The 24,449-nt window shown below is 50.6% G+C and overlaps 1 protein-coding gene across 1 annotated transcript in view; it reads right to left on the bottom strand.

Annotated features, from left to right (window-relative positions):
• Window positions 1–4,623, bottom strand: part of LHX4 (LIM homeobox 4) — a 42,218-nt gene extending 37,595 nt beyond the window's left edge. The window contains exon 1 of the mRNA XM_019428113.2: window positions 4,307–4,623. Within this exon, the coding sequence (XP_019283658.1) occupies window positions 4,307–4,382 (76 nt within the window). The 5' untranslated portion in view covers window positions 4,383–4,623. The remainder of the gene's footprint in view (window positions 1–4,306) is intronic.
• Between the last annotated feature and the right edge of the window lie 19,826 nt (window positions 4,624–24,449).

Genomic DNA, 24,449 nt, shown 5'->3' with positions numbered 1-24,449 from the left:
CTGGGGTGGGATCCCCGGGGTTAGGGAATCTGAATCCCCAACCCGTAAAGGCCTGAATCTGCCGGCGGGGACAGCCACCCGTCTGACCTTTAAAAGTTGGCTCACGCCTGACAATATTTTTCTGACGCGGGGAAGGAGATTTGTGGTGCCCGGGGCTGCTGTCTGAATTTCTGTATCGGAATCTGAATCAATCAATATCTCTCTGTCTCTCCATATATGTAATACATGGAGATATATATCATATAATAAATTTTTTTCTTCTTTTTCTTTCCGGCACCACCAGGGAAGGCAGGACTGGAAAGAAGCTCGAATCGCTGCTCCAGAGTTTGAAAGAACTCCTGGCCCCGGGGAAAGGAGTCCATTCCTTCCCTTAAGAAATGCACTGCAAAGAAGAGAGGTTCGGGGGCGGGGATTCTGACTCGATCGGTGCTGCAAGATTTCCCCCCACGGGCCCTGGAAGGGAAGAAAGGGTGGTGGGGCGTCCTAGAGAAGTTCTTCACCCAGATCCTACCAAATACAAAAGCAAATACCCTTTTCCCACAGCTTCGGGATTTGCAAGAGCTGCAAGAAGTAGATATTTTAGGAGACAAGGGTGGGACGGAAGATGTCCCAGCCATGTTACCCATCTATCACTCCGCGCCTGGACCGGGAGGATTTCCCCTTCCTCCCGCCCGGGTGGGCCAGCTCTCCAGTCAGCAATCCGGGGGCCGTCGGGGGCCGTTGTCCTTTCGCTCGGTGCCCTGGGAGACTGTGTGGGAAACAGGCCCAAACCGAAGGCAAGGGGTGGATAAAACGCCACCTCCCTGTATGTCCCTTACTGTTCCGCGGCGTCTTGGCGTGCAAGAGGGGCCAGCAGGGCCCGGATGCGTGTGGAAACCGATGATTTCAGGGAGCAGACAGGTTCGGAGGAAGATCGGGAGGCGATCACCGCATCCAATGCTGCCCACCCCCCCACCCACGCCCTGGGTCGGGAGCTGTGAGAATTCAGACCTTGGTGTTCTACAGCCCGGAGGGAGGGGGAAGACCTTGGCATTAGCAGTTTGTGCCCAGAATTCCTGAGAGACCCGCGACCCTAATTGTGGGTCAAGTAGCTGGGATCCGCTAGCTTAGAACAGGGTCCCTTTCTGAACCTATCCACCTGGCTGGGGGAGGGGGGGAACACCCAAATTTTTCAAAAGGGCCCTCCGGACAATGCTGGATGTGACCTGGGCCGTGCTGGACGTGACCTCGAGGGTGCAGCCTCCTACTAACAGCCCAGCTGCCACCCAGAGTAAGGAGAGGGGGGGTTGAGTTCCTTAGAAAACACTGACCCCAGAGGCAGAAGCCGGGATGCACGGCAACTCGGGGAAGATTTAAGGTGGTGGGGCTCCACTTCTCTACCCCAGGTCACTCTGGGATCACTCCCTGACTCCTCTCGCTCCATTCTTCCCGAGCTTTCTTGCCCCACGCTGATGCCCCTCAATCAGATGAAGATCCTCAAGCACCTCTCGAAAAGTCTGAGCCTGGCGTGGGCCCCATTGGGCTGCCCGTCGCTGTCGAATTGGCGATGCTCTTACCAGCCCTGTAACCCCAGCTCAGGGAAGCAGGAGGGGGTCAACCACACTAACAAGTCTGCCCAGGACGGAGGGTGGGGGGGTTGGGCAAAGAGCAAGCAAGGAGGCCAAGAGAGAATTTCTTACACTACTTGGTAATGTTTTCCATAAGGGAGTGTAACTCAGCCAAGCCCAAAAGAATATTCCAACTACAGGTGAAGCAAACTGGATTCAAATCCCTAAAACACCCCTATGAGGCCAGGGCACCAGAAGGACCCAGGTTGGGGGATCCCCACATCTGTGCTCTGAAGTGCTCCATCTATGGTGGCTCAGAGTGAAGAAATGAATATGTGTCTGTGTATGTCCGGCTGGGGGTGGGGGGACAACCCAAACCTTCCAGTTGTGGGGTTGGAACAACCCTTGCGGGAGAGCCTTTCTGTTCTCTCCTCTCCCCCACGGTTTAAACACTCACAGACCTGGGATGACCCTTCTCCCCTGAGGCCCAAGGACATGCCCCCAACCCCCACCCCACCCGGAGTTCTTAGGCCAGTGGGCCTCCTGCCCCATAAAAGAGAATGGCGGTGTCTATGTGTGTGAGGGGACCACGCCCCACCTATGCCCAGTTCCCAGCACCAACAGCTTAATGGCCAGAAGCCGCATCTGCTGGAATCGGGTATGTTCCATGCACATCCCCAAAGGAAAAAAGAAAAAAAAGCTGGACTCCTAAATCTTCCTGGATTGGGCCCCTCATTTTTGACCATTGCCCCCTGCAACCCAGACCACAGAACCAGGACAAGACAAAAGGAAGGGCAGACCAACCTCTCCTGGTTGGGCATTGCCTCTGCTGGGTGCAGGGGACCAGAGTCCCATTCTGCCTCACAGAGTTTTCTATGGTTGGAACCCCAACTCGAGCCCTGGTGAACTGTAGCTCTGAAAGCAAGCTCTAGGCATTTTAGGAAATTGAGTTTTTGAGGTGGAAATCAAAGTTGTCTCTGAGTAAGTGAGACAATCTAAGAGTGTGCACAGAGCATCCTGGAAAAAGGCTGTCAGAGCAGTCTCCCCCCACCCTTCCTTCTTTGCGGTCCTGACAGTCCACCTAAGGACCACAACTATTAAAGCACAGACTTACCAGGTAACAAGGACATGAGTCACACACATGCCTTCTGCCCACTCACACACTCCCCTCACTCACGCAGAGCTACAGTCGGCTTAAGGACTTGGAGCTCCTTTGCCAGCTTCTGTGTTTCTGTTTGTGCAGGGGCTGAGAACCCACTCCTTGCCCGTGGTGGGGTGGGGGCAGCAAGGGCAGCAGCGAACCCCCAATGTCTTCTACAGATACATCTAGGTCAGCAGTAAACTTCCCAAGACGCGGTGCCGACGTGGAACTGTTTGCCAACAGTTGACAGGAAAAGACAATGGATAACTGCAGGATATAGCCAAAAAACAACCTAAATCGGTTTGGGCGAAGCTATCCCCTTCTAGTTCCTTCTCAAAAACTTCCCAGGGAAGCCTAGGACGTACGCTCGCCACCCTGCCCTTTGAGGCATGGTCCAAGCAGAATCCCTGCGGTGGAGAGCTAGGGCGCAGGAGGGCGCAGCCGTGCGCCCTAGTTCGTAGGTAGACACCATTATTTTATTTACTTAAAATAAACCTCGAGAACGTAGCTACCGCTCCACTAAAGAAATCGCGGGCGGAAGCAAAGCCCCTTGGCAAACGGAGTGAAGGAACCTTTCCCTCTCCACGGTGCCCAGGGGTGTTACGCAGAGCCCTCCAACCTGCAGAGCAGGACTCGCTAGGAGCCCGCCGTGCGCGCGCGATGCCCCGGGAACTGCTCCGACCTCTGCACATATTCTCCATCGAAGATTCCGTTTGGGAGTGAGGGACATAGATAGCTTCCCTCCGGGAAAATGCGTGAGCCCGCAAACCCAAACACACACAGAGAGACCTGGGGATAAACACGCCCCGAGCTCCCTCGGTCTTGCTAGTTTCGGGCGCGGGAAAGAAAGTGGGTGGGCGAGCAAAGCGCCCAAACACCTAGTCTCTCCGCTTCCGAGTCTAAGCCATCCTGAGATTGTGTCCTCGTGTGCTCAAAGGCTGTGCGCAAAGACGAGTTCACAACTTCGTCCCGGTGCTTCTCCCTCCCCTGCATTCCTCGGCTAGCTGGAACATGGCGAGTCGACTTCACTGGGAGCAGGCAATCCCCGGCGGCGCAGGCTGCAGGCGCCGCCGGCAGCAGCGGCTGAGGACGCACCAGGCGCGCACGCCCAGCGCGCGGGGACAGAGCGTGTGGCCTGGGCTTCTGCGCCGCCAGCCCCGGGGGCGGGGGACGCGCTCTCCAACTTCCCGCCAGCTGGGGTGAAGTTGTACAGGCGGTACTTCGAGCTTTGACCGTCACCCCGGGAAGGAGGATGATTTACAGAGACCACCCCAGCCCTCAGGCCTGGCCTTCAGCTCCTTCCCATGGAGTCCCCAAACAGCACTCTCCCAGCGCTCCTAGAAAAGCAATGGGCTGGAGATGCGAGATTCGGTACCCACGGCTGGCCTCGAGCACTATCGGGGGGCTTTCACTTTCGGCCCCAAGAGCCAGGCCCTTTAAACGCACTCTGGCCAGTGCCCCTGCCCTGTGACCGCCTCTGCACCGGGGCCGGCGGCCCCTCGCCCCGCCCGGCCCCTCCAGTCCAGGCTACACGCAGCGTCCGACCCGCCCCGTACCGGCCAAGCCTGCTGGCTGTCTTGTTATCAAATTAAATCCGCGAGAAAGGGGGGTGTCTTACGTTGCATCGGCACACCAAGCATCTCCGGGAGCCCCTTGACAGCCCCCTCCGCGGGGACAGCTGCGCTCTGCATCATCTTGGAGCGAGAGCCAGGGAGTCGCAGTCTACGGAGATCTCTCTCGCTTAAGCTGGATTCAGAAATTTGAAAATAATAATACAAAACCCAACCAGGCCGCCGAAGTCACGGTGGAAGCCAGACCCTCCGCCTCTCCGGGAGGATTCCACAGGCTGGCTGGCCCCCTCCCCCCGCCAGTCCTCAGTCTGTTTCAAATCCCTTTGATCTCGCTCTCCGGGGTAGGTGCACATCCCGGGTTGAGGAGACGCTGTTGCTGCAGCTCTGGCTTTTTTCCCCTCCTCCTTCCCCCGCCCGCTGCTCTCCCCCTCCCCCTCCACCCTTCGCGTGCCGGCCGCCCGGGAGGCCGCGGTCACCCAGGCATTTTGATTCATTCACACTGCAGGAACGGCCGTGACGTCGCTTTCCGCAGGGAGGCCCGCCCTTCAGCCAATCCCCACACCCGGCAGCGGGCCGCGGACCCGGCCCGGAGTGGGGGTCCCGGCGCCCCGAGTGTAGAGGGCAGGGCAGGGGGCGGGGCCGCATAGAACGGGGCGGGGCCTCGCGGGCCCTTCCCCCCTCCCCCCCCCCCCCCTACGTCCGCGCCTGGCCGTGCGGACTCGCTCCCTGGGTATAAATACTGCGGCGGGTTCGGCCGCGGCAGCAGGTGGTCCTGGACGGCTGCGCCCAGGGCTTGTGGGTTTCCGCGGGTCTGGCGGGGAACCGGACCCGGCCTGAGGCTTGTGTCCCCACTGCCCCTCCATTCGGACTAAAGGATGGGGAAAGGCGGGGCAGACCCTCCGAAGGCCCGGGCCGCACGCAGTCTTCCGCTCGCGCGCTATCGGTCCGGGGTTTCTCTCCGCCCGGGACTCTATCCTCCTCCTCCTTCTCTTCTCCTCTGGCCAATTCCTTTCCCGCCGGCACTTCCCAGCCCTTGCTCTCTCTCCCCCGCGTCTGGCTGAGGTTGGGCCAGGGACAGCCCGTACTTGGCCAGGAAGGCTCGAGTCACGCAGCGGGCAGCGGCGGGCGGGGGAAGGCGGCCGGGGGCTGTGCGCGGAGGTGGCCGGGCGCGGACCCCCGGTGCGCGCCCCCGCTCACCGCGGCCTGCCGCGGGGAGTCCGCTGTCCTTCTCGGCCCCGTCGGGTCCCCGCACCTTTCTGGCTGCCTGGCTTCGGGCGCCGCTCTGGCCACGCCGGCTCAGCTGGGTCCTGTTCTCGGTCCCCAGAGACCCCTCTGTCTCGCCGGCTGCAACCGCGGGCGATTTGAACAATTCTCGACCTCGTGCGTGCAGGGCGGCGACGCGCACACGGACACCCGGGCTAACCAGCGAGGGAGCATGTGTGGCTTGTCGTTTTTACAAGGCACACATGCACACTTAAAATTCTCAACGCACGTTCCTGGTGGAAGTAAAACAGAAGGCCCACCACTGGGGCAGGTGACCGCTGAGGTTCTCTGGTGCTTCACCACATGCTCGACGCCACTTGGCTGCATGCGTGGGAAGCCCACCTCCCTTGCCACGGGACCCCGAGGCCCTACGGATCCCACCCTCGCGACACCCCCATCCTGAATTTCGTTCCAGAGGTGTAGACAGATGTGCCCTCTCAGCCTAGTCAAGTCCGGCTAGGGTGGGAAAGGGGACCGGGTGCCCTCTCCAAACCTTCAGAGCGTCCACTGCTTTTTCTCCTGGCGTTGTCCCTAAACAAGGGACCCCAGGGTTGGTGAGGGACGAACAAGAAGGTGGGGGAGGAGGGCATGGCCATCTGCGCTTAGAATTTGTCTTCAGTGAAGTCACAGTGACTTTCATGTGTCCTGGTACTGGGTTGGCATCATCTCTTGCCCTGTTGACCTGCGAGGTGACTCCTCTTGCACACTGGAGTCAATGTGCAAGAAAAAAAGCAAAAAACCGGTGACATTTTAAGTGCTTATGAAAAAAAATTTTTTTAACAACATGTAACTAGTAAACACGAGAAAATGCCAGCCTCGTTAGCCATCAAAGACATGCAAATCAAAATATCATAGTACATTCTTCAGTTTTGTGTGTTAAACGACCAGCTGGGGTGGGAGGAATCCTAGAATTTGGGTGCTGGTGAAAGTGCTTCGAAGCTGGTATTCTCACAAATACTGCTGGGTGCTAATAAACTCTTAAATCCGTTAGGAAAGCAATTCGGCAGTAGCATCAACCCCCCTAGTTTTTTTCACACGCTGTTGCTCATAGAATTCCACTTGTGAGTGTTTACTCCATGGAAATAATCTAAAATGTGAAGCGGAAGGTTTCATACGTGAATATGCTTATTACAACATTATGGTTTGGAGGAAAAAAAAAAAAACCTCTGCTATCCAACAAAAGAAAAAATGGTTTAGTGAAGTAGATTAAATTTGCTTGGTAATATGTTATACAATTATTGAAACTAATTATGAAATCTAGCAACATGGGAATGCTTGTGACATACTAAATGTTTAAAAAGAATGATGCACTATTAGAAGTCTTCCAAAATGTTAGAGATAAAAGTGGTGATAATACACATCGTTGGCTAGAGGGTGGGGAAATTAGAAAACAGTTTTCTGGTGGGGGTGCACTGAGGAACAATGTCTTCTGAGGGCACTTTGGCAATATATTTTATAGCCTAAAAATGTGATGGATTTGACCCAATCCATATAGAAATTTAGCCGCAGAAAGTAATCAAGAATGTTTGTAAAGAGTTAATTACAAGGATGTTTATAATATTTTGAAAAGAGAATAAGCTATATATCCAACAATAGGGGATTATTAAATAGAGTAAATAAAATGGAATGTTATACTGTTGTTGGAAAATACAACAGAAAATGTTTAACAATGTAGAAAAGTGAGATTTATTAGAAAAAAAGTAAATATGAAGCAATATGAAGTTCAGGGGATTTTTTTTTAGCAGCATAGATAGAAAGTCTATGTTAAAATATAAAAGTGCTTATCTGTACAGTGGATATGTGTATTTTTTAGTTTTTCTAAGTTTCCTCAATTATTTTATAAAGCATAAAAAGCTAAGAAAATTATTTTCTAAAGCATTGAGAAAACACTGGAAGGAAATATGTCAAAATGTTGTTCAATAATATGGTGGGAGAAAAGTATGTTATAGTGGGAGAAAAGTGTGTTAGGGAGATGTATTATGGAAGTTTTTTCTTTTTTCTCTTTTCCAGATTTTCTGTAAAGTGTTTATATTTTTTCAGTAATATTAGTAAAGGATAAAATATTTATATTATATTTATGTTAAATATTTATATTATACTTAATATATCATATATTTAATATAATATAATATTTATATATAATTTAATAACATATAAATATATATGTGTTTTACATATGATATCTATAATTATAATTATTATCATAAAATAAATTACATTTATATTATATTTATACTGATTGTGTTATATTTAAAATATTTATATAAATTTATATTTATAGAGACAGCATATGCGGTACTTTTATAATTAAAAATTACATTTTAAACGTGCAAATAAAATAAAATAAAATAAAATGAAATACAATGCTTTCTGCAGCTCTGCTGCCCTGGTGTGAGCCTGCCCAGGTCCTGCCCTCTTTTCATTGCATGTCACTAGCCTGTCACTGGGTGAGGGACAGCATGACCGTGGTGGGGACTCTCCTGGCCCAGTGCTGATTCAGCAGATGCCATTCTCACCTTTATCCAGCGGCAGAAGAGCCCTGGGAGGTCCAGCTGGTTCTCAGTTCTTCAACTTGTGGGCAGCCGCTCCCCTGCACCCCAGAGCCTCCCCGCTCATACAAACAAGGCAGCTCAGCCAATATACGCCCTTTCCACCTTCGAGATTTTTCTAGAAGTACGTGCTGGGTCCCATTTTCAACATCTTCCATTAACACCATACATCTGACAAGGCATTTCACTTCCTTCCTGGGGCCTCAGCTTTCCCGTCTGTAAATGATGAAACCCCAATGAAAAGCTTTCCTTGAATAGAATGTTTAGTGCCTACTGCTGCTGATAGCAATAACAACAATATAATAGCACACAGTGGTAATAATAACAACTAACATTTATTGACAGTTTGAAACTGTGCCAGGCGCTCAGGTAAGTGCTTCTACCTGCATAATTCCATCTATTCCTCATTCCAATTCAATAAATGGTATTGTTATACCTATTTGGAGGATGAAAAAGCTGAGGCTAACAGGGGCTAAGGTCGTCTCTCCCCCCCAGAGAACGCGGGGAGTCACTGAATCCCACAGGAAGACTTCCTGGAGGATCTGTGTGGACCTAAACTCTGAGCTGACTCAGCAGGGGTGTTCTCAGTGAAGGCCCCCCAGGGCTAGCTGGTGATCCCCCAGGAGCAATAGTCCTTACAGCAGACCTCAGACCTGTGGCTTTAGGCTACAACTCAGTTGAAGGGTGGGCACCAGAGGATGGGCCATCGGTGACGTGGCTTTGCCCAGGTCTAAGTTCTGTCAGGGCAGTCAGTCAATAAGAGTGTCCAGGAACCAACCCCAACACGTCAGCGGATCCGGTTCTGAGGGAACGGTCTTCAGAAACCCAATTTAGGAAAATGATTATAGCTTGCATTTGTCTAGCACTTTACAATTTACAAACTTCCTCAAATATTTTATCTCATTTGATCTTCATAATCATGCTGGGTTCGGGTATGATTATCAGGAAACGGAGAGGTTAAGTGGTTTGCCTAAGGTCACACACTGCTAATAAGTTGCAGAGCCAACTGGAGATGGAATCCAGCCTTTGACTCCGGCTCTGGCGCTCTTTCCACTCTGCACACAGACTCCTGTGTCTTCTAACCTTTCCATTTTAGGAGCTTCCCGGAGTAGGAGTAGGCGACTTCACCCTCTGAGGCCAGGACTTCTGACCTCAGCCCCTTTCTCTGCTCACCACCCCGGCTCCCCATCACCCCATCGCCAGTCACCTCCTCCTTGTCCTCCAGCCTCTCAAACCCTCTTTCATCATTTGCATTTTGAAACTGTTTCCTTAATTATTCCCCTGCTATTGGAAACCTGCTCTCCCCCTTCTCCGTGGCATCCTTTGATTTATCTCTGTCTGGATAACAGCTCCCCGATTCTCCTTGGGGAATTCAATTTTCATTCATTTTTCTGCTGGGCTAGATTGATATAGACCCTCTGCCCTGGTCCATATTACTCATCCCAACAGAGAGAACCAGGGAGACCAACCCTCAGCCCAGCCCCTGGGGAGCCACTGTCTTGTTCAGGGAGCCACAAGGAGTTCTCCAATAAAAGGACAGGGGCCTTTGCTCTTCCCCATCTGTCCACCCAGTCCTTCCAGTCATTTGTCAAGGGCCCCTTTCGTGAGCCCACCACTTTGTCATTTGTCTCCCTCTCTTCCCAGAACCTTCCAGGGATCTCCCCCCACCCCCAGGATGCTGATCAAAAGGCAGTTGCTCCTCAATTTAAACCTGCCCTGTGTCCTTGACACAGGCCTTGAAGGGACATGGAAAAGAGATGGTCCTGTACTTGGGCATCTAGCTCTCAAGATAAGATTCTGAGGCAGTACATGGCAGAGAAACAGAGTAAGAAAAGAGCACTGGGATCCTTAGAGGAAGAAGGAAGGTGACAATAGCTAACACTTAAACCACCAGCACTGCTCTAAGTGCTCTATATGTGTTAACTCATTTAATCCTCACAAACCCTTTGAGGTGGGTACTACTATTATCCCCATTTTATAGATGAGGAAACTGGGGCATAAAGAGGTCAAGTGATGTACCCAATAGTAGGCACAGATAGGAGGCAGTGGAATCAGGATATGGTCACAGGTGGTCTGGCTCTATGTTTGCCAGCACCACCAGCAACATCATATAACTCTTGTTGGGAAGTCCCTGGGCATAGCCAGTGGTGAATCCACACAGAGCCCATTCCCTGGCAAGGCCAAGTCGTCTGGGATCCATCCGTGCAGCCATCATACCCCATGGCCTGTGTGCATGAGAAGCTGGGGAATGAATCAGGAAATTTGGTCTCGTTCTAATTTCAGGGTTTATTCTCTTTATTTCCCATCAAAAACCTAGAGTATCTTAGATCGTTCCTTAATTCCTGCATTCATTGAGCATCTGCTGTATACCAGCTCCTCGCTTGACCCTGGAAGACAAGGATCTGCAGTGCCAAATGCAGACAGTCCATAGCTTACTTTGCTCCAGAATTCCGGGCATTCCTGTGAGACAGTGTCAGCAAAATTCCCCAGGTGCGTGTGCCTTCCTTATGCTGGAAGGGAGTTGGAGATGGGTGGGCAAACCTTTGGGCTCTGGCTCCCAGTGTCTGCATTGAAATTCCAACTTGGATACAGCCTAAGTGGGGCAACTTTTGGCACGTTCCTTCCCACAGGCTCCGTGGGGTAACGACGGTACACTCCTCACAGATGGTCACCTGAAGCGTTTCCCTAGAAAGGTGGGCTGGCATCATTATTGTATCCCTTCTGTAATATTTTGCCTATTTTCCTTTTTTTCCCCCTTGTTTTATATTTATGGGAGAAACCAGTGGGCAAGAAACTTACTTGAGTATTTTCAAGCAAAGACTAGAACTTGGGAGCTCTTCCTCCCTAAAAATGTTAGCTGGGGAAGAGAGAGACCCGTGGTGGGTGGCGGTGGGGCCATTCTTTGCCCCCCTCTTTGGGAGTGGAGGAGACCTGTGCCCACAGTATGGTCACAAGCTGAGTTCCAGGTGCCAAAGCTGCCCCTTGGGTGAAATTTAAGCTACCTTATGAAAATCTTCCTGTCTAGTTATTTCCTAGACGAGTTATTTAAACGTGCCATTTTCCTCATTTGTAAAATGGGGATAAAACCTGCCTACATTGTAGGATCTTGTTGGATTAGAGAGAATGCATATAAACCCCAGAGCCCAGTGCTCAACACACAGAAATGGTTAATAATGGTGGCCCCCAGTATTAATCAGGTGGCTCTGCTCCTTCTGATGGCTTCTACACAGCACACTGAGATCTTTTCAGAAGCCACTCTGCCTGTGCAACCTGCAATTATGCTCTTTGTTTTTTTGTTTGCTTTTGAAGTTGACTTAATATGTAGGTTTGTTTTAAAAACCTGGACTCCAGAGGCTGCACAAGTGACATCTTTTCTCCCTATTCTCTCTCTTCAGTCCCCAGGGCTCAGAGGCATCCTGAACCCAAGAATGATCCTAGCAACTGACATTATCATGGTGCTTTACAGATTGTTAAGGGCCATCACATATCTTTCTCACCCAAGCCTCATAAGATAGGTGGGGCCCATGACATCAGGGCCGCCTTCCAGATGAGGACACTGAAGCATAGAAAGGGATAGCTGTCTGCACTACTGTATTAGGGCTTTTAGGCCCCCAGGATCTGTTTCTCAGCTTCTAAAGAGGAGGCTGTGAATGGGGAGGGGGGGAAGGAGGGGAAGTCCAGCCTGGCTCCATTTGAAAATAGCTGCAGGTGTCAAGGCTAATCTATAAAATAACCCCGTCATCATCTTGGCAAAAGACTTTTACTGGACGAGCTTAACTCAGCGATTTCCTCTCAGGAACTGACTTACAACCAAAAAATGTAGATGTGTTAGATGTGGGCAGAGGTGACAGGAGACAGACCCGGGAGGTTCGTGGGAAGAAATGGTGAGGCAAGGCCAGACTCCTGACCCTGGAACTAGGCAGACTTCATTGTCGATGGCTGCTGGAGTGCTGTTCGCCCTGAGCCTCGGTTTACTGATTTGTATAATGGGAGAGTAAGAGTAGTAAAAGACCTGCCTGGTAATATTGTCACAGGAGGGCTGTAGCTGTTAGTACAGGGCCTGGCATATAGAGGGTCCCCACTGATGACAGCTGCCTTTAGTCTGAAAGGATGTGCAGCTTCACCTTTTATATCTCTCACTGCCTGGCCTTCTCCCCTGCTCATAGCCCTGGCTTACCGGAAAGGGGCTCGCCCTCGATCACCTATCTGCTTAAAAACACAGGTCCACAGGGAAGGGACCGGGACACTGTAGCTACGGCCACTTTTGATGGTCAAGGAAGAAGCACTAAGAGCTTTGGGGGACAAAGGATTTCTTCAAGACCTCACCTGAGGAAGCATTCTGTGGAAAACATAAATCCTGGATCTACTCGACATCCGAGTTGTATGGCTATGAGAAGTAAAATTCTCTGAACCTCTGTTTTCCTGTGTTAATTGGGGATGATGATACTCAGATCATTCTCCTGAGAAGGGGTTGTTGGGAGATTGTATGAGATCCAATATGAAAAAAGTTCCTAAGGCAAAATGCTCCATGAATGCTCATTCTATTTCCCTGTTCTTGCACACGCCGGTCCTCAGATTTACTACGCACATAAATCACTGGGCGTTTTGTTGAAACACAGATTCTGATTCAGCAGGTCTGGGACCTGAGATTCTGCATTTCTAACGAGTTGCCAGACGATGCTGATGCTGCTGGCCCTGGGGGCCGCACTGTGTGGGAATGCTCTAGGTTTCCACCTTCCAGTGCAATGGCGGCTAGTCACGTATGGCTGCTGAGCCCCGAAATGTGGCTGGCCAGAAATGAGATGTGCTTTAAAGGTAAATTACATATTGGAGTGTGAAGACTTAATACAAAGAAAAGAATGTAAAACATCTCATTAATATTTTTTAAATTTTTATTACATGTTGAAATGATACTATTTTGGAGACAGTGGGTTAAATAAAATCTATTATTAATTTCACTGCTTTCTTTTATTGGCATGGCGACCAGAAAATGTAAACTTACACAAGTGGCTGGCATCCTATTTCTGTTGGACAGCGCCAATAGAAGTCTAGGGTATTTAGGTTTCGGTGCGCTGCACGCACGCGCATGCACGTACGCGTGTGTGTGTGCGCGCGCGCTGCGCGCAGCAGTTTGTCTTCCTCCTAGCACCTAGCGCGGTTTCTGGTACTGAGTAAGGGACTGCTAAGCATTTGCTGGGTGAATACGCAGGGAGGATGCCCACAAATGTAGCCCCACGAGAGCTGGGCCCTACTCACTGATGAAGGGACCTCAGCTGCACGAGAGAGCAGGCAGGGGCTGAGCAGGTGGCTGTGCCTGAAGAATGACCATCTCCCCCTTGCAGTTGACCCTGACCTGCCACCCATCCATTCTCCATCATCCTCAGCCCCACCCTCTGCTCTTTTCAAGGCTCTGATGGCAAAGAAAAAAAAGGAATTCTGGTCCTCCCTCAGCAGAGCTTGCCAGATAAAGAGGATAGTCATGGGATTGCTTGGAATCCAAGGACCACTCTGCCACACAGGCTTCCTGCCTTCCCTGAAAGCCATCTCAGCTAACCTGAGGGTCCCCTTCCCTTTCTTCTGTTCCCCTCCCCCAGGGTGCTCTTTGTGGTCTTTGCCCATCCCTGCTTGGAGGTGGGGGTGGGAAAGCCCATGACCACAGGCACAGACCAGGCATGAACTTGCACAGACCTCCCTGAGCCCCGTCACAGCCCGAGGGGCTCTCAGAGAAAGGGATGGAAAATGGCTTCTGAAGAGGCTCCCCCACCTCCAGCCTGACATTGGCAGGGGAGACAAAAGGACAACTCAGAGTCCAGATTCCCACATCTTCCTTGCTCTCAATGACCAGCGTCAGGTTTCAGGACACTATAGGCTGTGAGCTGGGAGTATGGGGTGTCTGGAGGGAAAACCAGCCCCAGGAAAGGCTCTAGTGAGCCAGCAGTGACCTTAGGATGCTTGGGAGCTGGGGTCTGCCCCAACTGCAGGGTGCTGAGCTGATTTCTGACCCCTCCCCCGGATCCTGAGTGTGGGTACACGTGGCCCACACCACCCTGCTTCAATATCTCCCATACCCCCGTCCAGGCTATTTCCCCTCCAAGCCTCTGACGCTACGCAGGACAAAGAGAATTCTCGAAGCATATGAACTTACCAGAGGTCAGGGGAAGAATCTGCCTTCATGGTGAGGACTTGGAGGCTGGGAGTAGCTGTTGTCGCTGAACGTGGGCAGCTCTAGAGGCAAGTCAGAGAGTGTCTGGGAGGGGAGCAGCAGCCCCGTCGGGGGGCGGGAGCTGGGGAAGGGGCTTGGTAGGTGGGGCAGGGGCTGTTCCCAAGGAGGAGGCCGAGTGGATGGATTTGGACAGAGCCCGGAGGAGGCCCCTCTCCTCTTTTCTCTGCAAGAACGTGCTCTGCTCCCCCCAGGAAGCTGGGGAAATAAGGGTCTGTCTGGGGGAGGGTAGCAGAGGGGCTGGAGACCGCCTCAGAGAAAATTAAATTGCACTTGAGGGCAAATTCTATTAGGGAATAGAGCCTGTCTCTCAACAGCCTGCGTCCATTTAGGTGATTAGCTCAGCCCAGCACCTCCACCCCAGAGCCTGGTGAGCTCTGTCCCTCTGCCGGGGGAGCCAGGCTTGTGGCCTCTGGGGATCCAGCTGCCCCTGATCCCCTCTCCTGCCCCCCAGCCAACCGTGGGAGGACCCTTCTCTCACCACTGACAGCCCCCAAGCTCTTTGAAAGTGGCCAGGAGGGAATGAGCACCCTGGTGTTCGCCTAGAACATCCTGGAATATACACCGAAGCAAGGACAGGCAACACCAGAGAGAACAGAGACGGCTCTTCCCCTGAAGAGTGAGAGACCACTGGGCACTGGGAGGGTCAGCTGGCTGGAAAGCAGGGAGGATCTGGGTAGGTGGAGAAGGGAGAAGAGAGAAGGTGGCCGGGTGACTGAACAGGCAAGAATAAAAGCCCTCGCTTTTATTGGGCAAGAGGCAGGGTTGAATCAGCAGAATTTGGAAGTAGGTACAGAGAAATACAAGTGGCTGACATTTGAGGAACGTCAAATCTAATAATAAATTAATATAATGGAATGGTAACTGGTATAATAAATTCATCTGTAAAGTGGGCATGATAGTAATAACATGTACCTTATGGGGCTGTTTTGCACATCCTAAGAGTTCAACAAATGTTGGGGCTTATTATTAGCTATTGGTTCTGTGTCCATACACTTTATGCTATATCTAGGCTTTGGAAGGAGGGACTAGATCTGAGGTGCTGAGAAGACCTGCTTACCAGTCCCCCATTTCCTCGCACCAGCAGTACTCAGATCTCTGATTCACAGGCCAGTCTCAACAGGCTGGACACTCCCCAGCCTGGCCACCTGCTGGCCACCTGCCCAGGAAGATGGTCCCTCCCTCTCCTTCATATTGACCAGTACAAGGGCCTGTTGGATTTCCCTCAGTTTCTGGCTATACAATTATTTCATTTGCTTAACAAAACTTTATTAAGCACCTGAAATGTATTCTTTTTTTAAAGATTTTTTTTAATGTTTATGTATTTTTGAGAGAGAGAGAGCGCGAGAGGGAGCAGAGAATCTGAAGCAGGCTCCATGCTGTCAGTGCAAAGCCCTACGAGGGGCTCAAACCCACGAACCACGAGCTCATGATGTGGGCTGAAGTCGGACTGAGTCACCTAGTATCCTGAAGAGAGTAGTGCACGGCTTCCAGAACAAGGAGAAACGTAAGTACATCCAACTTAAAAAGAGTTCTGAAAACACATAATGGTGCATAAAGCATTGTCTCTGACCTGTGGTATGTATCGTTCTAATGTATGTGAGCCTCCTCTTTCGGGCTCTTCTAAGGCCCACCCAAGTGTCCTGGGACACAGAATTCCAGCCCAAGTGAGCTTAACCTCTAAACCAAGGATTAAACCGTGTATTTATATTGTTGGGGTGGTTGTACCAGACCAAATAGCAAGGGATTTGTGTTCTGTGGGGGAGGGCAGTAGAGAGGGTGTTCAGAAAGGGAAGGCCCTGAGGGAGGGAAAGAAAGTATGTGGCGTGCGGGGGAGAGGGATGTTCCTAGTCTTGAGGCTGTGGGCAGGTTCATCGTATGGTTGGTTGTGGCCTAAAGAGAGAAGCCCAGGTGCCTTCTGCTGTACCCTCCAGCCTGTCAGTGGGGCTGCTTCTGCTCGGTGATGGGCTCCGGTGGGCCTCTACCCCAAACTCTGTCCTCTGCCCAATTGTCAGGGCAAGGGTTTAGTATCTGAGGGCACTTGGTGAGTACTGGGAACCAGCTGGTGTTGCAGACAGCCTGGAGGCTGCTAGTCTCCCAGGATCTGGCCTTCCAGGCCTCAGACACCCCAAATGGCGTTGACAAGGCCCCTGATCCCTAAGAATACCCTCTACCCATTCATCCCCTTTACTAACAAGGGCCTGGAGCAGGCCCTCCTTGGGATTCTAGCAGTCTTCATGACAAGAACATCCCTGATAACACATTCCTGTCCTAGACCGGACTTGGGTACCCCCACCTTGTTCCAGGGACACAGTTACAGGGACCCTCTCGGGTGACTCCGAGAAGGCACTCAAGGGCAGTGATTCTTGTTAGCTTCACTCTCCAAAGGAAATCTTATTACAAGAGACCTCAGCACTGGAGGTCTTGGGCAAGTATTTAACCACGGGAAAACAGAGCCCAGAGTGCTGGGCTCTTAAGAGGCGCTTCGTAGATGGTAATAAATGTTACAAAGCCCTCCGCCCCTGTGTTTACACCTCTCTGCTGACAGTAAAGAAAGTGTCTTACTCACCATTATGTTTCAAGCTCCAAGTACAGGACCCAGCATATTACAGCATCTTTGTAAATACCTGTTACGTGAATGGATGCAGGAGGGGGGGGGGCAGTGTACAAGGAACCCACTGACCAAGAGAAGCCCGAGCACATGCTCCCTGGGGCAGTGGGGAGGCTCTCAGCAGCTGCTCGGACACCGCTGCTGGTGGCCCTGTCAGGCCTGGTTAGGCTGTCGGACCTGTTATTGGTGCAGTCGCTGGCTGGATACTCATGGTTACGGCTGTCAGGGCCCCGATTATCTCTCACCACTAATGGGCCCTGGCTTTTTATGGACTTCCTGCTCTCCCTCAGTGCCCTGCAGACTTTATTACACGGGCCCGGGGTCCTTTTGACGAGCTAAAGAAGAAGAGGAAAGCCTGAGACGGTGACCTGGACACAGAGCACAGGAAAAGCCACACCAGCATCCTGCTTCAGCCGCTGTCGCTGGAGTGAGGCTGGGGGCTCCCACCCGTGAACGCTCAGCTGGAGTCCCCAGGCCCAGGATGCAAGCTGTTCCTCTCCTTTCCAGGTGCTGGCCCCCTCCTCAAGCCCGCCTCCAGCCTTGAGTCCCATGCAACTCTGGCATCACAAATCAGGTCCTCCCTCTGGAAATGTCTGAGAGGACTTCTAGCCCTAGCCCTGCCCTGCCCCTGCCCCTGCAGAATCGTGTCTGTGCACCCCTGCCCGGCAGACACTCGGCCTCTGTGTGAACACGGCCGGGGGCACCGGCCTCCTCCTTTCAGCGGCAGTCGAGGCCATTTCCAGGCAGTTCTGCACAGGACTATTACCATTCCCACAAACTCTGCCTTTGAATAAATTCGGCTGAAAGTGTGATTTTGCTGGTGCGCGTGTGTGTGTTACACATGCATTATAGTTAGCTCTTATTTCAAAATGACTTTACCACCTGGAGTTACTTGCTTTTCCACCATTTTCTTGAGCCTGCAATGATCAGAGTAAGAGGTGACCTCCACCATCAGATCTTGGCCATTTCAAAGTGGCCCACTGACGTTTCACTGAATGTTAGATGGTTGACTCTTTCCTGAAAACAAAAATGAATCGCTCTCAGAGATTTAGTTACAATTCATGTGATCACACCTTTGAAGAATATTCACATCACGCTACATTCTCATGCACGGAGTAGACCTTTGGTGTTTACACTAGTCACAGAGGTGACCCCTAATGAGCCATATCTCTAGTATTTGTAACCTTGTGGAGTCCCCGCCCCTTGAATCTGGGCTGTGTCTGTGACTTGCTTCAAGCACTAGAATACAGCGGAGGTGACACTGTGCGAGTTCTGTCACTGAGCTTTAAGAGGGTGTGGCATTTGGGGGGCGGGGGGGGGGCTGCTCCCCCATCCATGTACTGAGCTGGAGAGATCACATGCCAGAAAGCTCACCAAAAAGGGTCTACCCAATGTACAAATCTTATGGTGCTATTGAAAACCTAAATTAAACAAATACTTTTGGGGGCACCTGGGTGCCTCAGTCAATTAAGCATTTGACTCTTAGCTCAGGTCATGATCACGTTCGTGGGTTTGAGCCCCACGTTGGGCTCTGCACTGACAGCATGGAGCTTGCTTGGGATTCTCTCTCTCTCTTTCTCTCTCTCTCTCTCTCTCTCCTCTCTCTCTCTCTGCCCTCCTCAAATAATTAAGTAACCATTAAAAAAATAAAAACATAAAATACTTTTGAGTATCTCTTCTCTCCCCAGGTAGCTGAATGCACCTGGGGCAGAGACAGCTGAGTCATCCTGAGACAGAGAGGAGGAAAGGAGTGGTAGAAAAAGTCAGCAAGTGTTTACTCGCCGGTGGGAGAGGGGGCCATGATTTCACCGGTCAGTCACTTACTGACAGCAAGGGTGACAAGCAGAGACACGGGGGTGGAGGGAGTACAGACTCCACATTCCCAGAGTTCCCAGTCTGATGGGGTGGGGAGGCCAAGCAGTCAGCACACATCTTCAGCCATGGGATGGGAGGAAAAGGGTGGTGCTTACCGTGGGCCACGAAGGGGAGGAAGGGCTTGGCTGCAGGGTGTGGCCCAAGGAGGGTCAGGGAAGGCTTCTTGGAGGAGGTGACATTTGAACACAGGCAGGCATTTGGTGGGGAAAGATTTCAGGTGGGGAAAGAGCACACAAGAAGGCCTGTGGATTGAGAGCTTGAGTCCTGGGGACTCACAAGATCTGTCCGGCCGGGGTGGGCCCACCCCGGAGAGGACCAGAGAGGCAGCTGGAGAGGCGGCAGGCACAGCGAGGCAACCACACTGAGGTCTCACATGTTGTTGGCTGGGGAGAACTTGGACCTCAAACTTGGGTTCTCACACCAGGGACATCTTGCTAAAAAATACCCAAGACTGTGCTTCTCTGCTGAAGCACCCCACCGGCCCCTAAAGCCTGCAGAATCCATTCCAGACTTCCAGGCTGTTCCTTAAGTCCCCTGCTCAGGCCACATCCCACCCTCTCATCCTTAGTGCTTCCCTCTCTCTTCTTCCCCCTTTCCCTGTGTGAATTTCCAGTGACCCCTGCTCCTCTCTCCTGAAGAGGAGATGAGTCCTGGGGCTCCACAGCACCCCAGCCCTTCTGTGGGGCATCTACTGGGCTGAATCGTCATGGAACCCTTTCCTGGTGGGTCTCCACACTCCTTAAGGGCAGGGCACCTTAATCAATATTTGCTATGAAGTTACCGTCCTTCAGAAGAAGCCCACTCAAAGCTTCCTTCTAGAAAGGGGACAGAGTGTCAGGAGCAGTACTTTTATGGGACACTGTTCCACAGTCTGAAGCGTCTGTGACTGTGGCCTGTGGTGGCAAGTCCCCCGACCCCCAAACCACACGCACACCCTGTTGATTCAGGCTTTCAGTCACAGAAACAGGACAGGAAGTGTTGCTCGGGACACAGAAAGGAATTCTGCCGTGGAGAAACAGAATTAGCCCCACTCTCTCCCCCAGGCCTGGAGGTGACGGGCTTCCTTTAGGCCGCTAATCCACCATGAAGGCTGCGTTTCACACTTGCCACTCTGGAACAGGCCTTCAGGGAATTGCTCCCGCAGAGTGAAAATTGGAACCCGTCAGGGTAATTTGTCCATTTTACCACACACATTTCAAGGGCCAGTGCTCATGGTCTGGCCTGTGGCTGGCCATGAATGAATCTGGTCTCAGGGAGCGCCTCATCCTCGGCCGGGAGAGGGCCTGGACAGCAGGCCAGCACGCCTGTCATTCGCCTGCCATGCCATCGAGTTTTCCACCTCGGCGCCAGCCCCCTCCCTGATCCGAGTGCAGAGACAGTCCCGCCAGAGCCAGACCTCCCCTATGGGGTTGTCATGGGCAGGTCTACACTCGATGGTGACGAGGGCAGTTTTAGACGCCGCAGATACCTTTTCCCAGCCTATAAGCTGTCTGTTCACTTGCCTGTGGCAAACAGAAACTCTTCAGTGTGACCTAAGAAATCTGTCTCCACATCACCTCGTGGTTTCTGCTTTTTAGGTTCTTAAGAAGTGCTTCTCTATCCCTATGTTGCAATGATATGCTCCCCTATTTTCTGTTGGCTTATAATTTTTAATCGATCATGTTTAGGTTTTAAATCCATCTAAAAACATAAAATAAAATACGCAACTACTTTGGACTTAAATAAAAAATAAATCCATCTAGAGCTCATCTTCGGTACAAGGCAGAGGTCCAGTTTTCCTTCTCTCCATGCTGAGTGAGCCAGTTTCCTGTCAACTTTGACTGTCTGATGGGTTTATAATGCTACCTTAGTCATATCTCACATGGCCGTATATTCGTGGGTCTTCCTTTAAACGTTTTATTAGGATCTATTGGTTCCTATGGTGAAAATCACCCTTAAAAAATTTCTCACCACTAGCAAGTCCCCTACTTTACTCTTCCCCTCCCCCCAGAACGATTTAGTAATCCATGGACCTTTAGTCACCTATATGCGTTTTAGAATAAAGTTGCTGAGTTCTACCAAAAAAAATCTACCTGGACTTTTGATTGGTGTTACACTAAATTGTAGGTTAATTTGGAAAGAACTTTTCTCTCTGCAGTGTTGATCTGTCCGTGCATAAGCACAGAATCTCTGTTTAGTGAGATCTTGATGTCTTTCATAAGGAAGTCCTGTTTATTTTCTCCATAGCATTATCACTATGTGAGATCCTTATTCATTTATTTCTTCACCTGATTATAGTCTGTCTCTTCCTACCATCTCGCCACAAGATGTAACCTGAGACCCTTCTTTTACTCATCCCTGTGTCCCAAGTGCCTAGATGTCCCTGACCCTATTTTGCTGCTGAAACAAAACACAGTTTGGGAAAAGTTGAACTTCTGCTGTGGCCCAGGTAGCCAGTCCCCCACCGGCTGTGATTCCAGGGGAGACAAGTGAGGCCCCTTCGGTGGGCGGGAGGGACGGCTCACGGGGAGGGGACGCCTGCTAGACTAAGGGGTTTGGCCTCTATCCTTGTAGATAAGAGGGGGGTTCTGAGACACTGTGAGTGGGGGGGCCGGGCAACAGGAAAGAGGAGAGAATCCATGCACAGGACAGCCAAGAGGAGACATCCAGGCCTGGGAGAGTGAAGGGAACCCCTCGGGCTGCCAAGAGAGGGAGCAGGCTTGGAGAGGAAGCCTCCGTCAGCATCGGTTTCGGATTTGGGGAGTTGGAGGAGCCAGAGACGCCTGGGGAAACAAGTCCAAGTCCGCGGAGCCTGAAGGCGTAGCTGGAGCTCGGAAGGGAGACTGGGAAGGGGCCAGAGATCGGTGCACCCCAGAGACAGGACGCTGCGTGTGTTGGCAGTCTGTGTATGTGACGCGGCAAGGTCTTCAATGTGCAGTATTAACGTGACACAACCGGGTGCCAAGTGGTACGTGTAGCGTGTGCCTGTCTCGTATTTGCAGAGAACGGGTCTGAAAGGACACGCGTGAAACCAGCAGTACCGCGAGCTTCCGGGGAGGGGACCTGAGAGCCTGGCAGGCACTCTGTGTCCTTCTGAACTTTTAAAATACTTATTCCTGTATTACCTATTGAAAACATCGAGCAAAACTAAATCTTTTTTTAAAAAAAAGAACCAAGTATGTGAAAGAACTTTGGGATGAGTAAAGGACTTGAGAGACATAGCGATTCTGCCTTTGAGGAATGAGGCCAGGCCTCTGTGGAGAAGCGCCCTGGTCCCCTCAGCCAGGCAAGGGGCCAGGGCACGGCTCACACTACTCCCAGAGGTATTGGCTGCCTGAGGCTCCGAAACCACCCGAATCCCAATCCCCGGCCCATCGCAATTAGGAGAGAAGGCAAATGGTGTTAAAGATGAGAATGTGCGATGAACTCCTACGGTGTGCTGGGCACTGTTTGCGACACCTTACCCCTGATGACCTTCTTCGCGGATGAAGAAACTCAGGCTCGGAGCAGCATGTTCCTGAGGTTATGTGGCTAAGAGGGAGCAGCATCGGGATTTGAGCCCATGTCTCCCTCACCCTCAAACATCCTTTTCCACAATGGTAGCTGATCCCTAATTTGTTATTCACTCATTTTACCATTATTAAGCCTCTTTAGTGTTCAAAGCACTCCCTGTGCACAGCACTGAAGGTGTATAGAAAGGCATAACATGCTATGAGAGTTGCAGGTTCTGGAATATATCCCTGTTTATTCAAAAGATATCGATTGACCACGTAGGAGGTGCCAGGCCCCATGCTAAGTCCTGGGGCTGCAAAGGGAGAAGGGAAGATTGTCTTTGTCTTCTCAGAGCACATGTCAACGGCCAGGTGACCACACTGCCCTGTGGTAAGTGCCCTCCGGGGAGCGTACGCCCAGCTCAGGCTTGAGGGTGTTGGAGGACCTTCTTGAGAGAGTGATCTCTCGGCTGAGTCTAAAAGCAGGTCAAAACTGGGGCGCCTGGGTGGCTCAGTTGGTTAAGCGTCTGACTTCAGCTCAGGTCATGATCTCACACAGTTCGTCAGTTCAAGCCCCGGGTCGGGTTCTGTGCTGACAGCTCAGAGCCTGGAGCCTGCTTTGGATTCTGTGTCTCCCTCTCTCTCTGCCCCTCCCCCACTCATGCTCGCTTTCTCTCTCTCTCTCTCTCTCAAAAAATAAACATTGAAAAAAATAAAAACTTTTAAATCAGGTCAAAACTCAAACGCCTATATGGCAGGCAGCCAGGTAAGGAGGGATGTGAGCTAGGTCTGTTCTCAGACACAGATGTGCTCAGCCCAAATATAGGCATGTGCTTCACTTCCACACCCATATGGTTCTCTTTCATTTTTTCCTAAAACACGACTTGTGTAATTAAAAACAAGAGTACAGGGGAATATTTCCCTCTTCTAAATCAACAGTGCCAGTGTGATGATAAATCGTAACTGCCCCCTGGCCTCTGCACTCGGAGTGCAAAAGGGGGAGGTGAAAACTGTGCGTCTGAGAGGAGGGCCCAGTGGACTGTTTCCTGTGGGAAGCAGGCCCCAGGGAAGGTTTTCCGATGGTGAACATGGAGGCTGTTCCAAGTTTGGGTCAGTATTTCTGACTATTAACATCTGTTTCTTTAAAGTTTATTTATTTTGAAAAAGAAAGCATGAGTGGGTGAGGGGAAGAGGCAGAGAGAGAGAGAGAGAGAGAGAGAGAGACTCCCAAGCAGGCTCCACACTGTCAGTGCAGAGCCTGACGCGGGGCTCAAACTCATGAACCATGAGATCATGACCTGAGTCCAAGCCAGATGCTTAACTGACTGAGCCACCAGGCGCCCCTGATTCTTAACATCTTTAAAGTTGATACATATTGCTATATTCTTTTTCAGAAATACTATACCAACTTATATGATCACTTTTCCAGCATCAAGTTGTATTGTTACTTGATGTATAAAAAATATTACTCTTTCACTCTGTTGATTATTGAAGAATATTGTTTCATATATTTATTGATCTTTGTATTTCTTCTTTTATGAATTGACAGTTCATATTCTTGGCCCATTAAAAGTGGTTTTTAATTGTACAAGTAGTAAATATTTAATAAAAATGAGAAAATACAGATACCTAAAAAGAAAAACACCCATAATCCTCCCCCTGACTGTTAACCACTGTTGACCTATTTCATGTACATGTTCCAGGTTTTCACCCATGCCTTCAGTATCCCTATGTATATATGTATTCTCTTTTTCAAAAATAAGATCATACTATGTAGAACTGCCTTTGTAACTTCATATTTTCATTTAACAATATGGTGTGGAAACATTTTCAGCTTAAAAATACGCACTCAAATTGTTTCTAGTGGTTATGTTGTATTCCATTGTAATGATGTACCATAACTTAATCACCTCCGACTATGGACTTTAGATCAAACTTATTTTGATGTTATAAATATTCATCATGTAGCAAATCTTAGTGAATATCTTCAATTACTTCCTTAGGACAAATTCCAGGAATAGAATTGTTGGATCAAAGGTTACATATTCTCTTAAGGCTCTTAAAACATATTACCAGTTACATTGTATTACAAATTGCACATTTCCCAAAGGTGGTGTCAGTTTTTACCTCCACAAGCGGTATAGGAGGGTGCTCTGTGGCAGACTGTATTTTTTTAAGCTGGCTTCGACAACCTCTCCCATC

Source organism: Panthera pardus, unplaced genomic scaffold (assembly GCF_024362965.1).
Source record: "Panthera pardus isolate Hobbes unplaced genomic scaffold, ASM2436296v1 HiC_scaffold_21, whole genome shotgun sequence".
NCBI classification, from domain to species: domain Eukaryota; kingdom Metazoa; phylum Chordata; class Mammalia; order Carnivora; family Felidae; genus Panthera; species Panthera pardus.
Note: the sequence above shows the minus strand (reverse complement) of the source record. Positions and strands in the feature narration are given on the sequence as shown.